The sequence below is a fragment of the Larus michahellis genome, chromosome 1 (assembly GCF_964199755.1).
Source record: "Larus michahellis chromosome 1, bLarMic1.1, whole genome shotgun sequence".
NCBI classification, from domain to species: domain Eukaryota; kingdom Metazoa; phylum Chordata; class Aves; order Charadriiformes; family Laridae; genus Larus; species Larus michahellis.
In genome coordinates this window covers 154,424,973-154,441,776 of record NC_133896.1, presented here as the reverse complement: position 1 = coordinate 154,441,776, position 16,804 = coordinate 154,424,973, and the positions used below count along the sequence as shown (strand labels likewise).

Below are 16,804 nucleotides of genomic sequence, written 5' to 3'. Positions count from 1 at the left end.
CTGTCTGAAGCACTTAGCAGTTTTCTTTTTCTTTTGAGATGTTAATATTAAAAGAATTGACTCTGTTCCCAGAACTGCATGTTCTCTTTTCAGTAGTCTTTTAAAAAACACATAAACCCTCAAACTTCTAACTTTCCTTGAAAAGAAACACCGCTAGTTTTAACTCATTTTTGCCTGAGTTCCCCTCCCCACTATGATCTGTCGTTAAAAGTAGAATTAACCCAAAAAAGATTCACATTCCAATTTTTTGGAAAAGAAAAATCACATTTTTACTATTTGTGCATACACGAATGCCATTAATTTTTCAAGATTATCTAGGGCTTTGTACGACTGGATTGTTGTGCCTCTGCAGTACAACAGTGTTACTCCACAGAATCATCTGTAGATTTACTAAAGGAGGAGAAGGGTACCAGAACAATTCCTACCAGCTTAAGTATCACTAGCTGTAGGAGGCAGCTGAATGTTGAAGAAGGGCATGCACAGCTATGCAACTCTGTGGTACCTTGTTGGCTATATTCAGCCTTTCACAGAATCACAGAATCTTCATGGTTGGAAAGGACCCTTAAGATCATCGAGTCCAACCAAACAACCTACAATCTCTGCCACTAAAGCATGCCCTGAAGCACCACATCTAGACGTTTCTTAAACACCTGTAGGGATGGTGACTCAACCACCTCCCTGGGCAGGCTGTTCCAGTGCCCGACCACTCTGTCAGTAAAGTAATTCTTCCTAATATCTAATCTAAACCTCCCCTACCGCAGCTTCAGACCATTTCCTCTGGTCCTGTCATTATTCACCTGGGAGAAGAGGCCAACACCCACCTCTCTACATCCTTTCGGGTAGTTGTAGAGGGCAATGAGGTCTCCCCTCAGCCTCCTCTTCTCCAAGCTAAACATGCCCAGCTCCCTCAGCCTCTCCTCATATGACCTGGTCTCCAGACCCCTCACCAGCCTGGTAGCTCTCCTCTGGACACGCTCCAGCACTTCGATGTCCCTCTTGTACAGAGGGGCCCAGAACTGAACACAGTACTCGAGGTGAGGCCTCACCAGTGCCGAGTACAGAGGCACGATCACTTCCCTGCTCCTGCTGGCCACGCTGTTCCTGATACAAGCCAGAATGCTGTTGGCCTTCTTGGCCACCTGAGCACACTGCTGGCTCATGTTAAGCTGACCGTCCACCAGCACCCCCAGGTCCTTTTCTGCTGGGCAGCGTTCCAGCCACTCTTCCCCAAGCCTGTAGCGTTCCCTGGGGTTGTTGTGACTGAAATGCAGGACCCGGCACTTGGCCTTATTAAACCTCATACCATTGGCCTTGGCCCATCGATCCAGCCTGTCCAGGTCCCTCTGTAGAGCCTTCCTACCCTCAAGCAGATCAACACTCCCACCTAGTTTGGTGTTGTCTGCAAACTTACTGAGGGTGCACTCAATCCCCTCATCCAGATCATTGATAAAGATATTAAACAAAACTTTACTAACTTTGGTCTCTGAGAGATGATAGTAGTGTGGTAGTAAAGGCTTGGGTTTGGGTTTGGTTTTTTTTTGCATTTTTTCAGAGCTTTGCAACTCATTTCCTTACCTCATACACAGCAGTTCTTTCTGCTTGGGTGTCAGTGCCCAGGGTCTACTTCTGTCTCCCTGATCATACAGTGAACATCGTCTCTTGCAGAAACATGACTGGGACAATTAAGGCAAGACCTTCCTATTATTTCCACGTGGCAGAAGAGTCTCCTTCTATGCGGCATCATGTGGAAAACCTGCAAATTGTGGCAGTTGGGTTTGGGTGGATTTTTTTCCTGATTCTGGAATGACGGCTGTGTAATTGCATGGTTCTGATCTGGTATCAAGGAAAAGTATGTTGCAGGAGTGCTGTGAATTCTAAGTTCATTCTGGTCATTCAGATAGATACACCTGCATGTTCACATTTTTAATCATTAACAAGGTAATTAAAAAAAATCCATCATTTAAAAACCCCCACCATTTTACAGGCTGTGGTTTAGTGGAAAAAAAAAATCAAAATGTTCTCATAAAGCACTTTGAGAACTAAAGTTGAAAACCGCAGTATGGGAGATGGGGTATATTGCCTGCAAACCAGCCCACAGAGGATTGCCATTAGCTGAGGTTATGCTATCGGCCTGATTAAGATAATGACCTGAAGGCAGATGGCTGCCTGCTTCCTGATCTATAGAGGGAAGGGGAAGGGGAAGGGGAAGGGAAGGGAAGGGAAGGGAAGGGAAGGGAAGGGAAGGGAAGGGAAGGGAAGGGAAGGGAAGGGAAGGGAAGGGAGCCTTCGGAACTGTATTTCTCTTGGCACATTTAGCAGCTACTACATACCAGAACCTCTGCTATTGGTGCCAGTGCTTGGCACAAGGTTGTGAATGCGGCCAGTTGTATCCTGAAATAAGTGTCCCTGCTGTCGGCCATCATGGTCCTGGAAAACTTAATAGTACTTTTAAGGTAAACGCCTATAGTTATAGTTGAGATATAACAGACTCACGCTCACCCCTTGCCGTTGTTAGACATGCTCTGGCTCACCTGGAGAGCGACATGGACACAGCTGGCCCCGGTGTCACACATGACAAACAGCTGGCCCTGCAGAGAGCATGGTCAGGCTGCCTGCCATGGGGTTCAACTCTCCTCCACCATGAAGGTCCACAAAGCACCCTGCTCCTCCTTTGCTCTCCTTTTCCTTCCTTCACGGATTGCAGCCTGCCTCAACATGTTCCTGCAGCAAAATTGGCCAGAGCACTGAGCACGCTGCCAAGCGAGGTGCCTCACGCAGGCAGCCTGATGGAGTCACGGGTTGTGCAGCCCAGCTTTGGGCAGGGCAACTGCTAAAAGCATCTTGCCTACCCCGAGAGGCTTGTGGAATCGGTGTCATGCGTGCAGATACCATTATGGAAAATCCTGACTGAAAACAATGGGAGTTTGAGGTGCAGGGAGGGAGTATACTCCTGTAATATTCTCTACCTTTCATGCAGCGCTGCTCAGCTACAGCTTTTTGACAGCCAAATTTACTCCTGGTATAAAACTCTTACTATTTGAGTGATTACTACGCAGACAAATTCGGTGCTAGACTGTGTTTTAGATCATGATATTTTTATTCGCTTTTCTCCATATAACTACAAACAGTGGAAATAAGGGGCAAGTAAAGCATATCACGTACAAACCAAAGGAAACAAAAGTCAAGAGGAAAGGAGCGGCCTTTTAATCAAAGCACAGGGTTAGGAGTTAGGAAATTTCAATTCTCAAGGCTTCCTGAATAAAGTCACTTTGCCTCTCTGGGCTGCAGGGGAATATTCTTCGTCACCCCGAATGGCATCTTACTGCACTTACCCTTCCGAGACTCACACATTTACCTGACTTTACTCCTCCTAAGAAGGAGGGGTTAACTCTTGTTGTCTCTGTGGATCTTTATTTGACTGAAGTCATAGTTTCTTCAGTGTAAACAGCTCATTTCTACATGAAATTAAATGACCGAAACTAGTCATTTAATTCAAGTTCTTGCGGTCTTCTCCTATGTGAGATGAATGTGAGGAAGAGCATCCCCTAGAAACTGTGTGACAGCCACACAACTGAGGGGGAAGGTTGGGTTGTGGCAGGAGATTTCTCTTTGTATTGAGTGTATTTGACTGGCCGGAGAACACGTTTTGACACGTGAGGAAGGTGACGACTGTTCGCAACAGCCCACAAGGACTTTGGATGGAACCTGCAGAAGAAATGCAAACCATTTGAAAGTAGCTGCAATCTCGTTATCCTAAACAGAGGCAAATTCATAAACTGTTACTTCAAGGGGAAAAAAAAAAAAGGAATCCCGAAATTTTGATGTGGTTTAGTGACGGTTTTTGTCAGTGTTAGGTTGATGGTTGGACTAGATGATATGAAAGGTCCCTTCCAGCCTAGGCGACTCTATGATTCCATGACTCCGTGAAAAGAGATGTGTGCAGTTATGCAAAGCGCATTTGGGATGAAGCAAATGGTGCCTTCAAAATGCCAGGCGCTGAAGAAGACAGCATGACACATGTTCTGCCTGTGTGTGCGCCCATGTCTGTCTGTCTGTCTGTCCACCCAGCAGGCCACCACCCACGGGCCACCACAGCGGGAGGCGGTGGGTAACTGCTACCGCCATGGCTGAAGACCCAAGACCATGCCAGGGGCACGGAGAGGCCGCGGCCGCCCTCCCTTTCCCTCAGGGAACGTTCTGTGGGAGGCGGCCGCCCCCCAGGCACCCTCTAGCCGAGAGCTCGCCGCGTCTCACGAAGGACACACACACACGGACGAGGCCCCACCAGCTCCATGAGGCGCTGACGGCGGTGACTGCCCCGCGCATGCGCCGCCCGCGCTCGGGCCGCCGTCCGCATCCACCGCGGGGGAAGGGGAGGGCGGGCGCCCGCCGCTGCGCCTGCGCGGGTAGTTCCCGGGCGGGGGGAACAGAGCCGAGCCGTGCGGTGGGTGGTGGCGTGTCCGGCCGTGCAGGCAGGCGGGTGCCCGGCGCTGCGTGTGCGGCTGCCGCTGGGCATGGTGAGCAAGGGGCCGCTGCTGCGCCTGTTGACCGCCATCAACCGGAGGAGGATGAAGCTGCTCATGGGGCTCGCCTTCCTCGCCTATGTCGCCTGTGAGTGAGAAGGGGTGGGGGGACGGGTCTGGTCCGGCCGTTCATTGCCCGCTGGCTCGGGTAGCCTCCGGCCCCCCATGCCCTCCGCCGCTGGAGCGGGGGGATGAAGGTGGGGGTCGGTTCCTCCCGCGCTGCCCGGTTGCGAGGCGCGGCAGCGCGGCTGCGCCGGCCCCGGCGGGGAAGGGGGCTCCGGGCGGCCCTCCTCACCTCTGAGCGGTGGGGCCGAAGGGTCTTGTCTTTCCCCCGCCTCGCTGAAACTTTCCCAAGTCCGGCGGCCAGCCGGCTAGGCCGTGACGGAGGGTGCCTGCGGGGCCGCCGGGCCGCGCTCTGCCGGTGGTGCCGGGCGGGCGTTTTCCCCCCTGCCCCGCCGGGAGGGATGGGCGGTGAGGAACCCTCCCCTTCTCCTTGCCCCTTCGCGCTCCGGGGGACAGGCGGCCGCGCTTCCTTTCGGTGCCCCGTGGGAAGGGGCTGCCGGGGGCTGGCCGGCGGGCGGCCGGGCTTCGGGCCGAGCCCCGGGCGTAGGGTGAGGTGAGGTGGGGCGGGCAGTGGAGGCCGAGGGGGAGCGGCGGGAGCCAGACGTGGCTGAAGGAGTCGGTGTTCCCGCAGCCGCTCCTCAGGTCCCCTCTTTGTCCGCCTGGAGCTGCCTGAGGTGAGCCTGTGGGGAAGTTTTCCAGGGCAAGCCTGGGGTCTGGTTTTTGTAAAAACCTCCTTTTGGGGGCTCGATAAATGTTTGCTTGTTTATTTATTATCTCAGCACGTAGCTGGAGTCTTAAGAGCCTGAAGAGAGGCAGAAAGGTATTGGGAAGGTCTTAGAATAGCTGCTGGCAGGGATGTTTATGACTTCAGTTATTAGGTGTGAGTCAAAGGGAGTCTCGGATTTATAACGCTGTCCTGTCAGCTCTCTTCCCTTTCTTGTCCAGATTTTTCTGTTGCATTTTTCATATAAAGTTTATTTAAAGTTAGCCTGTTCTGGTTTTAGACTTAGGTAAATCTTATGTAGAAGGCACATCATGAGGAAGGAGGATCTTTGAAGCCTCGTCAGCTAAGCGAGGGACAAGTGATTCGCATGATGCTTCGGAACACATATAGGTGAGATAGCTTTGGGGATAGGTGTGTGCATCAGATTTAGGATCCTCCCTTTCCTTTCGGAGGATGGAGAGGTACAACTCAAGTAATTTGGCAGAAGGGGTGGTGTTTCCTACCCCAGAAACATAATGTGGGAATTTCCTTGACTGCCATATGTTACTGTGTTTGCAGGACCTTGCTATTTAGATAGTGCTGTTATCATTGAAATTACATGCCAGTTCTGACTCTTAGGACAGTTTATTTGTCCAAGTGACTTCAGGCTCCATGCATACTAAAGCAGGCACAGCTTAGTGTTTGTTCTCATTTTGAAAGGGTTTGATGTTTTGCCAAAAATGGTTGGTACTTAATTTTGAAAACAAAGTTAATAGGCTGCTGTGAAAATACTGGAATTGAGTGGCAATTGACATGGTCAGTGGGACCTGGCTATTGATTAGATTCTATGGACCGTAGGTGGTGTTTGCTGTCTATATTTGTGTCTCAAAGTTAGCCTTAAGGTAGGGAAAAACTGCCACATGATTTTTACTAAGCTGTAAGTCATAGAAGTCTTCTCACCGCGTGTTTCTGGTCGTCCTTTGGGATTCAGAAAAAATGGAGGAGGAGAGGTACTGCACACCAGCGTGGCAAAAAGTAGCTTACAAAGGTTGGTGTCAGATGGGAGTATGGTTTTTGGAAGTCTAACATGTCAGGTTGCTGCCCTTCTCAGTCTTGTGACTAGTGGTCAAAAGTAGTGCAATCGTTAGTTATGGCTTTGGTGTCTTTTCAATATAGTGTGATGTGCTAGCAGATGCCAGTAGTCTAATAGATTCTGGAGAGGCTATTTTTTGTTTTCTTTTCTATGGAAGTGATTATGATCCCATCCCCCTATCCTAAAAGTGCACTCCTTGCAATATTACTGAATCATCACTGTACTCTGCTTGCAGTCAGATAATGCCCAACTAAAATAGCATAGAATCTGAGAAAACTGAGCTGCTGGTGTAGGTGTATGTGCTGGCACTTCTCATGTTCCTTGTTTCTCAAGTGCTCTCCAAATGACTAAGTGTTTTCAGGCTGTGCACCTCCTTGTCATGAATATCCATTCGGTGTTAGTACATGGGGAATCAGATTTGAAGCACATTACGTTACAGGGAATGAAAAACTTGGCAAATGCATTATTTTTTTTTTGAACTAGGAGATTGGATTTTTTTTGATAGTGCCATTTTATCAGTTTGTGTGTGAAACCCCAAGAGAACGTTTAGGGAGTATCTTTTAGGAAAGTGCCTTATTTCATAAAAAGCTTCTGCCTTTGAATGCAAATTTGTTACAAATGTGGCTGCAGAACTTCTCCATGAGAGTTTGCAAAATAGAGGAAGAGCTTATTAGAGGTCTCACTCTCAAGGGTCATTGAGTGGCTCTCTTAGTAGTTTCACAGTGCAAGGTGTTGCATGGCTAAGCTGGCTTAGGTATCCCTGCTCCACATCTCCCATTTCCCACCAGCATCCATCATATACAAGGATTTAAATTTCTGTGCTGTGCACCAGGAGGTGGTCTGGACTAAGATCACCTTTTTTGACTTATAACCATTTAGCAGTGTGGGTATTCAGACAGCTGTTTCGGCCCAACTGAGGAGGCCATGCAGTGATGAAATGGGCAGCTTGCAGAGCTGTTGGCAGCATTGCTATTACACACTTTGCAGATCCACAATTAATGTCTCACCTAAGGAGTCTTGTTGACATTAGTTAAAGTGCCACCGTGACATGAGGTGCCCAGTCAGGCTCACATTAAAGATACCTACAACTCTTTTTGTGGTCTTGACTGGTTTCCCTAGTGGTACTTAGAGTGAGAAAGAATCCTTACTTTACATCTTGGTTTGAATTAAAGTAATGTCTGATGTCTCATTTCTGTAAATCTGATTTCTATTAATTCAAAAAAAGTTCACTTGAAACAGTGCGGTAGGCATAGTTTGTGTATATAAAAATAGAACCCCAAAGGAGCATTTCTATGGAGCAGGCAGTTAAAAGCTGTTGTAACTTAATAGACTGTTCCCTGGCAAAACTGAAGTGAATGCAGTTTAACTAACAGTTATATTTACCTTATCTGTAGGCCCTAGGTGAAAGGGATGATTTTTGTTCCCAGTCACCCAAGTGATGGATCTGGAGATAGCGCAGGTAGTGAGTGAGCTGTCAAAATCGCTCAGTGATCTGAAAGAATGCTACTCGCTTTTGTATTTTAGTATTTTTCAGAATTAGCTTAGTTGACTCAGTTGCAGTGCTGTCGTCTTCTGTGAATATTGCATGGCTATATTGTACTACATATAATGGGAAGCCTTGCCCAAAGGTTGAATTTTCATTGCCTTTTTAAAGGGACAAAGCCTTCTGCTACAGCTTTTCTCTGATTTAAACCCCAGCAAGATACTGCAGGAGTGCTAGTGCCAACCAAAGGAGAGGGAGGCATGTGGAGGTGGACTGAAACAAATCCTTTCAGTCATGGGTTGCACTTGCATCATCTTGAAGCTGTTGTGAAACTACAGCTTAAGAACACAAGGTGATTATGAACACAAGTGAAGTGGATTTAATTCATTTTTTTGGTCTGTAGTGAGAAATGTAGACAGGTCATAAACCAGCAACCAGTTGAATAGATATGGTTAAAAAAATATCCAATGTCACCACAATATGAGTAACTTATATGCAGGCTAAGAGTTTTGTTTTGAAAAAGCCCACCTGTTTGTGGATTGGTGTGTCAAAACATAGGCACCTTAAACTAATTCCCTTTGAAGTTTTAAATGATTATTCAGCTTTATATGGACATACTGACATGCTTCAGTGAGGCTGACTTTATAGAATCAGGATCTTATTTAAGTTGTTGTAAATTCTCTGTAAAATTTTGTACCCAGGATTTAAAGATCAGAGCTCGTCAATCTGCATGGTTTGGTTTAATCTTGGTGCTACTGTGAATAACATACCGATGTCTTGGTATAACAAGGGAGTTGCATGTTCTTTATGAAAATAAAGTTAAGAGCTCTATTTCTGGTAAAGTAGAACAGTTCTCTGTGCTCATTTGTAGATGAAATAGTTCTTGGGAAGTATGTCAGTAGCCTTGTTCCTTTTCCAAGGGAAAAAAGGAAGGAATAGTAGGGTGCTGTCATGACATCGAAGCTTAAGACCTTGTTACCTTTGTAAGATAAAATACTGCGACAGCTACTGAAACCAATTAGAAACAAAATGTCAAAATAATGTGAGGGAAGTACATCCTGCAGTGTGGTGGCTTAACTTCTCCCAGCAGTGTTATTTTAGGTTGTTATCCTTTGTTTTACAAGGTTAGCCATTTGTTTTTGTCAGATTTCCATCAGCTAGGAAGAATATAGTGTGGTCTTCTCCGAATATTAAAGTGTGAGTAAGCTTTTTGGTTTAAGTGTTGCCAGCCCCTTGCAGGTTGCACGTGTTCAAAACAACAGTTACGTGCTACTTGATGTGGTGTTCTGATAAGCTTTTACTTTCACTTTTCATAATAGAAAAGTAGCTGCGAATTTGGTCTTGTCCTGTTGCTTCAGGCTAGTTATTCAGCACTGCTGTGGGGAATACCAGAAGTATTCCTTCCATAGCTGTTTTACAACTAGACAGCAGGATTGACTGGGCATGGAAGAGTTAGAAGTGGTCTGATGTGACATCAGGCTCGCCTGCTTTTTGTGTCAGCATGCCATGGATTCTTCACCAAAAAAAACAAACCAAAAACATTTGCTTGCTGGCTTCATGTCCTGCAGAGCTGCCTTTCATCTGTGGGTTTATGCAAATAAGTTTACTGTCTTCAGCAGCTTCCAGTTCCCTGCTCGTCAGGCTTCCAACTAGCCGTAGCCGTGTAGCTTATGAAAATTTCTTCACGCTTCGTTTGAGTTTGTCAGGAATAGATGGACTCCAACTCTGCTTTGCTAGCCATGATGTTTTAAACCAATTTTTTGGCATCCTGGAGAAATTTACTCCTACAGGTCTCAGCTTATCTCCTTTTAATATTTGCCTTTAGTATCTGTCTTTAATATTTTATCTCCACTTAGTATTTGTCTTTTCTGTGACATGTGCAGGAGAAGATGCTGCCATCATTCTACTCAACAAAAAACACTCTTAAGAGCTTTCATCTTCTTTCCCCTTTGTGTTTTTGCAAAGGGGAAATGTTTCCATGTTATTTACATTGCTTGTTTCTTTTCTGTAAGGTTGGCTGACCAAAGTCCAGTTTAGTTGAAACTAATAGTTTTCAACTTCTTGTTTGTGGAAGGGAGGGAGAGGGTGGGGTTACTGCACCAAGTTACCTGAAGGGGTTTGTAAAAGGTAACTGGGAAAAGTGAGTGTGTGTTCAGTTACAGTGCTGACCATTGGAGCATGGCATGATTCCGCTGAAAACAGTCTTAGCAGTCAACAAACGTAAAATAAAATGCTGAAAATAAAGAGTCATGACCCCTTGTTTAGTTGCCACCCTAATTAGAGTCATGTTACCTTGAGTGCCCGCTCACTTTCTGGGGTTTGACATGCATGCTGGTGTGTCATCGTTATTTTGGGAGAGTGGAATATTCTCTGCCTCTTTGAGTTTCTTGAGCCTGCTAACCATGTCTGGGAAACAAAGGGAAGGTCAAGGGCTAAATTAAAGATTAACACACACACACCCCTTTTTTGGTTTGTTTGTTTTAAAAGGCATTTGAAAAATCGGAGCTGCCATCTAGATTGGGGAAAGCATGCTTTGTGTAAAACTGTATATAATGTATTCCAGTAGTTGAGATAATAGTTCTGCTGCTTTCTCTTTCCTTCACTTGAAATAGGGAGATATATAGCCATAACAGCAGCGCATACAGGTCTGTTGGCTCAGAAGGTTGTTGTTGGTTTCTTTGGCCTGCCATGTTACTTTAAAGCAAAGGGAGAAAATGCTTTTCTCCACAGATTTTGTGCATTTGAATTGTGTAGATCAGATTTATCTGGAGATAGATGTCACTTCATAGTTGCTTTTTTTCATCATCTGCTGCTGTTTAGGTAAAGACACTTAGGGTTTTAAGTTCTTTCTCTATTTGTAAGTGAAAAGGGGACACGGGGATGTTAGCAATTTAGATTGCTTAGCTTTCACGTTGCCGAAATAATTTTCACCCGATTCAGAATGTAATTATTATGTAGTACTCCAGTTAGGTATAGGTCAAAGACCTCCTGTTGTATCCCTTGGGAATTCAGACCTTTTGTAGGCAGTCAACATATTTGCAAACCACTTTATTGTTTCAAGCCAGTAAATTCAAAGGTAGAAGGCTTTATGATGTCCAGGCACATTTAAATATACGTCATGATGAAAATCAAAGGTCCTGTTCGGAACTTCATAACTGTGATGAGTTATATGCATTCTGCTTTTTGTTGTAAAAATTGGATTTTTTTTTCTGTTTGTAACTAACAATTGGAGTGCGTTACCTTACTTGTGGAAAAATACAAAGGATAGACAAAAATGGATGAGTAGTGATAAAGAATGATATGCTAAAGGTATGAGATAGAAAGGAGTAGAAACACTGAACGGAGAGCTGGAAAAAAGACTTAACAGAAGAATTAGGAAGAATTTGCCATCTGGGAAACAAAGAACAGAATTCAGTCATAAAGTGATGATGCTAACTGAAATGTTAGAATAAGTGTTCATGGTTAGCTTACCATCCAGTGTGAAGCTCCATTAACTCTTGTAAAGAAAGAATATTTGCATAATGTTATATTCACAGCTGTAGCAGTGTATCAGTTTGCTAAAGCTTCAGTATTTGTTCTTAAGAGAAGGTACAAAAATGTTGTCCTAGTGACTATGTTGCCTTTTTTTTGCTAGGTGGTGACTAGCTGAGGGACTGACAGAGGGCGGTGGTGTTATCCAAGTTGAAGAGAGAGCATCTTCTGCTTCAGAAAACCCTGTATCCTGATGTCTAGGGTACTTCCCATGTGGGAAAAGCTACAGTTCCTATGTGCTGTTTTTGGTTTGGGGCAGAAACTTTACTGTCGAACAAGGCATCAGTTCAGGAAATGTAACAGGAAGAACTGCTTGCTGTACAGAAATCTGTATAGACATACCAGAGGAGTAGATTTTATTTATTTTTTTTAATATTCAAGTTGTTGTACATTCCCCAAAGGCATAATCATAAACTTCACCCAGGAAGGTGCCAATTGCTTCCTTGTATCTCATTTAAACCTACTCTCTTTCAGTTTAACACCGTTGCTGCTTGTCCTATCACTACAGGTCCTGGTAAAAAGTTTCTCTTCATTGTTATTATAAGCTCCCTTTAAGTACTGGAAGGCTGCTATAAGGTCTGCCTGGAGCCTTCCCTTCTCCAGGCTGAACAACCCCAGCTTTCTCAGCCTGTCTTCACAGGAGAGGTGCTCCAGCCCTCTGCTTATTTTTGTGACCCTCCTCTGGACCCGCTCCAACAGATCCATGTCTGTCTTGTACTGGGGACCCCAGAGATGGATGCAGTACTCCAGGTGGGGTCTTGTGAGAATGGAGTAGACGGGAGAATCACCTTCCTCGACCTGTTGTCCATGCTTCTTTTGATGCAGCCCAGGATATGGTTGGTGTTCTGGGCTGCAAGCGCACATTGCCAGCTCATGTCTAATTTTTCCTCCACCAGTACCCTCAAGTCCTTCTCTGCAGGGCCGCTCTCAGTCCATTTGTAACCCAGCCTGTATTGATACTGGTGATTGCCGCAACCCAGGTGTGGGACCTTGCACTTGGCCTTGTTGAACTTCGTGAGGTTCTTATTTGCTCACTCCTTTAGCCTGTCAGGGTCCTTCTGGATGGCATCCCTTCCCTCAGTGGCACTACTCAGCTCAGTGTCATCTGCAAACTTGCTGAGGGTTGCTCAGTCCTGCTGTCTGTGTCATCAGTATGGAATACCATACAGACCCCTGAGGGGCACCACTTGTTACTGATGCCCCTTTGGACATTGAGCCATTGACTGCAAGTCTTTGGATGTGGCCAGCCAGCCAATTCCTTATCCATTGAGTACTCCATCCATCAAACCTATATCTTTCCAATTTAGTGACAAGGATGTGTGGGAAATAAGTTTCCCAAAGAGAATAATAGTTTTCTTTCCATTATTAGATATCTAATTGAGACCTGCAAAAGAATTAAATCAAGGCTTTAATGCATCTGTAATAATAAGCATTTTATGAGCTCCCTTTGCCTACTTTTCCTTTTTGTCAAGTTTTCCTTTGGGGACAAAAAGCTTATTTCTATAAGGACACAGAAGCTGCTGAGTGACTATGGAGAATCAGATTTAAGGAAAAAAGCCTCTTTTGAATGACATTGCATCTCTCTGAAATAGAAAGCTTGTCTGAACCAATTCACTGTGGACATTCAGAACTTACGATTTTGCTCTAGAAAGTCAGGTTACGAGTGTATATTAATTCGTATTGTTCCTGCATGCTGTTTCTGTTGATAGTGAGATCCGTTTGAAACGAACATCATTTTGTGCTCTCTTTATTCTGAGGAGTGGAGGTTGTACAGAGGGTGGTACAAGGGAAAATTCCTCTGTTTTTAGCTAAACCTATTTAGACAAAAGTTTTTGTAAAAGTTTCTTTAACTGCGTGCCTTGAAAATGCCAACAACAAAGCCATCGGGGAAGACAATGGTTTTAAGAGAGATTGTGTCCGATTTTGGTACAGTTGGATCTCTGTGGGCATCATGGTCTCACTTTTTAAAACACTTGTTTTAAAATGTATGTGATGATAAAACTAGTATTGTCACTAATAATTTCAGATTATGAGTGTTTATTATGGTCAGTGCCTTGTGATAGTCTATGACTTGATTTTAATGTCATTTAAAGAGATCCAGAGAGGAGGGATCATCCTGTGGTAAAGGCACAGGCTTCCTTAGTGATTCTGTTTCCCACCTTTGGACTGTGATAAAGTTATTTTTCTGGTTCCCCAGCCTATTGTGGATGAGTTAATTAAGGCATGCGTGGTTCTCAGAGTAGTTATCTGTGTGTTATAGAAACCTATACAATAAGCATTATTGCACATGACAGGCTCAGAGGACATTCAGGTGAAAGCATATATCCTGTTCCCATATTCTGAGGATCTAGAAGAGTAACTGTTGCCTGCTATGAAGCACAGCTGGTCAGAGCTAAAAGTCTGATGATGATAGATAGGGAAGTGTCCATTTAATAGTGGATGCTCAACAGCAAATTGCTTGGGATTTCTGTTGCACTTTTTTGAGTGTGACTTAAAAGATTTTGTGTTTGGGTTTGGGATTTTTGTGTTTTGTTTTGGTTTTTTTTCACTTCATGCCGGCAGGGTTGGCTTATATTCAAAGGATAGCTCTTGGAATATTCCCTTGCTGAAAGTAGCCCAGTTATTGTACTGCTCTGCATCTGGCACAATTTCAGAAAGGGTCTTCTCTAGAAAAACTAAACAAACCTTTTAATTTCCAGGAGTATAAGTGTATTCAGTAGACATTCAGGAAAACATTCTTTACTCGTCTGTGACTGAGTGGCTTTTGTTTAATGTAGTTTTGAGAAGTCTTGCAACCATTTTACCATAAGGCTGTGCTTGCCAAATAGTTATAGCTTTATCTCTCAGAGGCTGGGGGGGGTGTGTGTGAGACAAACAACAAACCAAACAAAAAAGAGGACTGGGGTTTTCTGAAAACCATGAGTGATTAATGTTTAGTTGGCAAAATGTAAATACCCCTTTAATAACAATACTATGATTAAGGCTTTAAGAAACAAATCTCCACTTTTCTAATAGTACAGCTCTATTGCTTCATCCAAGAATGTCATTCTTCTTCTCTGGAAGCTGTCACTTTAAAGTGTAGTGTCTGTAGGAGTGATTAATGCCTCTGATGTATTTTTAATCTTCCTGGTACTTGCAATTAATCCTTGCAAAAAACCTGCTACAATAAAAATGACTGTTCTCATCATTTTATGGAAGGGACACAGAGCAGAGGAAACATCCCAGAACAGATAGAGTCAAAATAGGACTATATCTTTCTCCTACAGGCCATTAAGCCAGGCTTTCATGTGTCTCAGAACAATTCAGACATTCTGATCTCTTCCCTAATGGCAACTTAGTATAACCAGTCATTGGATGAGATTTATGAATACTTTTTGAGCAAATAAGCAGAACCTCTATTTCTTCTCTTTTGTAGGTGAGCGTCTTAGTTGTTTGGTTACAAGTCATACTTCTGTCTGTCTAGTCCAATTTATCATGAATTCTTCCTTTCACAGAGTTTCACTAGACGGCAGGAAGACTTTCTGTCCATGAATGCTCTCTAGATGGATGAATAGAAGCTTCATAGAGTATGTACTGTGTGTGGCTGTGGGGGGTGAGGGTATGAAATCTCTAAGGTTTGGGAATTGGCATAGGACTATTGTGCTGAATGAGTACCTCTTGGCTTAAAAGATTTGGCTTTAGAGTTGGAAAACTTTTTAATTTTATTTTTTTAAGACTGGCTTTTAGTGTGAGGTGCTCAATTATGTTAGTGTTTGCTCAAATTGGATCCATTAGGAGTCTGATGCTTTTGAAAACTGGGTTTACATGTAGTGCCTGATTCATGACCTTGCTGGTACGGAAGCTTTTTTTAACCATCCACATCTGCAGCTTTTGGTGACTGAAGTTGGTGGGCCTGTCAAGGGGTTTTATGGTGTCTGTGAGGGTTTTTGTCTTGGATTTAGACTTCTAATATTTCATCATTCTGCTGGTGGATTTGGGCCCACTTGCCTTAATATGTTTCCATCGTTCTTGCCTGAATGTCAAACTGGCTTGGCATAACCTTTAGGCAAGGAAGTGAGAAGTCAAGGAAATCCTCTGTAAGCTGTAGTCATACTGCAGCTGTGTAAGCCTGCTATATAAACAATTGTGATACGCATTGAGGAAAAAAAACCAAGAAAACCTCTAATTCTACTGTAGTGAAAAACCTTATCCCTTCAACCTTGACATAAGCTGGATGTGAACATGTGGTACCCGAAGAGATTTTCGTTAGATTTGTGTGTTCAGAAGCCTTTGTGAGGGCAGTATGTTCAAGTGAGTTTCTGTGGCACCGCTCTGCATGTGAGAGAGACTTCAGAGTTCTTCAAATCCCTCCATATGGTATTTCCTATGTGGTTTATTTTGTAGTTTCATTCTTTTTTGCAATGGTACAAAAATATGCTTCCTAGAAGTTTAATGGAAAGTCATGTACTCCTACAGAACTCGGATATCAAGTGTAGTGTTTCTGGAAGTACACGAATGCCTTTCTGAGCTCCCTTTCCCTGATGTGGACACTGAGCACACACAACACGTTTTGTTTAGGAAGCCAGTTTCTTGTAGGCAGTGTAGCTGTGCTGTCTTTGTGACAAAACTGGCAGGGTGGTATTTGTGGTGCAGCTGGCAACTCATTTTTTTTCAATTCCTGCTTCACCAACTAAGCCCAGATGTTTCCTGCCACTGCCTGAACAATATGTTATGTTATTTGTATGGGTTTCTGTAGCCCAGAAAAATAACTGATTGCAAGTATAGCTGAGTAATGTATAACTTGAGAATTCTGTACCTGTAGTTGCCAGATGGTCACCATTCACTGAAAAAAGAAAAAGTTGTTTTTCTGTTAATGTTATCATAAATAATTCTAAAATCCTAGACAGAGGGTAAATAACTTGAATTTAATTTAGTCCTCAACACTGTATCCCTTTTTCTGCCAGATAATTTATTTTATCTAATTAACATAAAATCCACGGTGTTTTTTTAAATTCAGTTGGATTTTATGGGTCATCTGTTCTAATATAAAGCTTCCTTATCTTTTCCCCAGAAGGCGACAGAGGTTTTATGATACCACCACAGATATCGCAGTGCCCTCCTACAGTTTGTTTGATAGTCCTGGGTTCATTTGAGTTACTCTTTGAATTACTCAGCAGCACTCAGTAGTTAAAAAAAGTTCAGTAGCTTTCACATATCCTAAAGGGTGGAACACAGGCTGCATTACTGCATCCTCACCCATGTCCTCCCTGCTCTTCTTTCCTGGGTATATCTCTTTTCTTCTCTTGCCTTGAAGGTGCCTGTCTGTGACTGTAGCAGCATTTTTTGTTTTCTTGTTTCTGTAACACCTCATTGTCTGCTTGAAATCAATAAGAAATAATGATGAAAATATATGTGCAAAGCTTGAATCT

The 16,804-nt window shown here is 43.9% G+C and overlaps 1 protein-coding gene across 2 annotated transcripts in view; it reads left to right on the top strand.

The window, feature by feature from the left end:
* Positions 1–4,373: 4,373 nt before the first annotated feature.
* UXS1 (UDP-glucuronate decarboxylase 1) overlaps positions 4,374–16,804 on the top strand; it is a 65,470-nt gene continuing 53,039 nt past the window's right edge. The window contains exons 1-2 of one of the 2 annotated variants that reach the window (XM_074560363.1): positions 4,397–4,611; positions 14,891–14,962. Coding sequence is in view for 1 of the 2 variants with exons in the window: in XM_074560354.1 (XP_074416455.1) it covers positions 4,515–4,611 (97 nt within the window). In the remaining variant the exon portion in view is untranslated. Of the gene's footprint in view, positions 4,612–14,890; positions 14,963–16,804 lie in introns of both variants that reach the window. The other variant, XM_074560354.1, reaches the window with a different exon arrangement.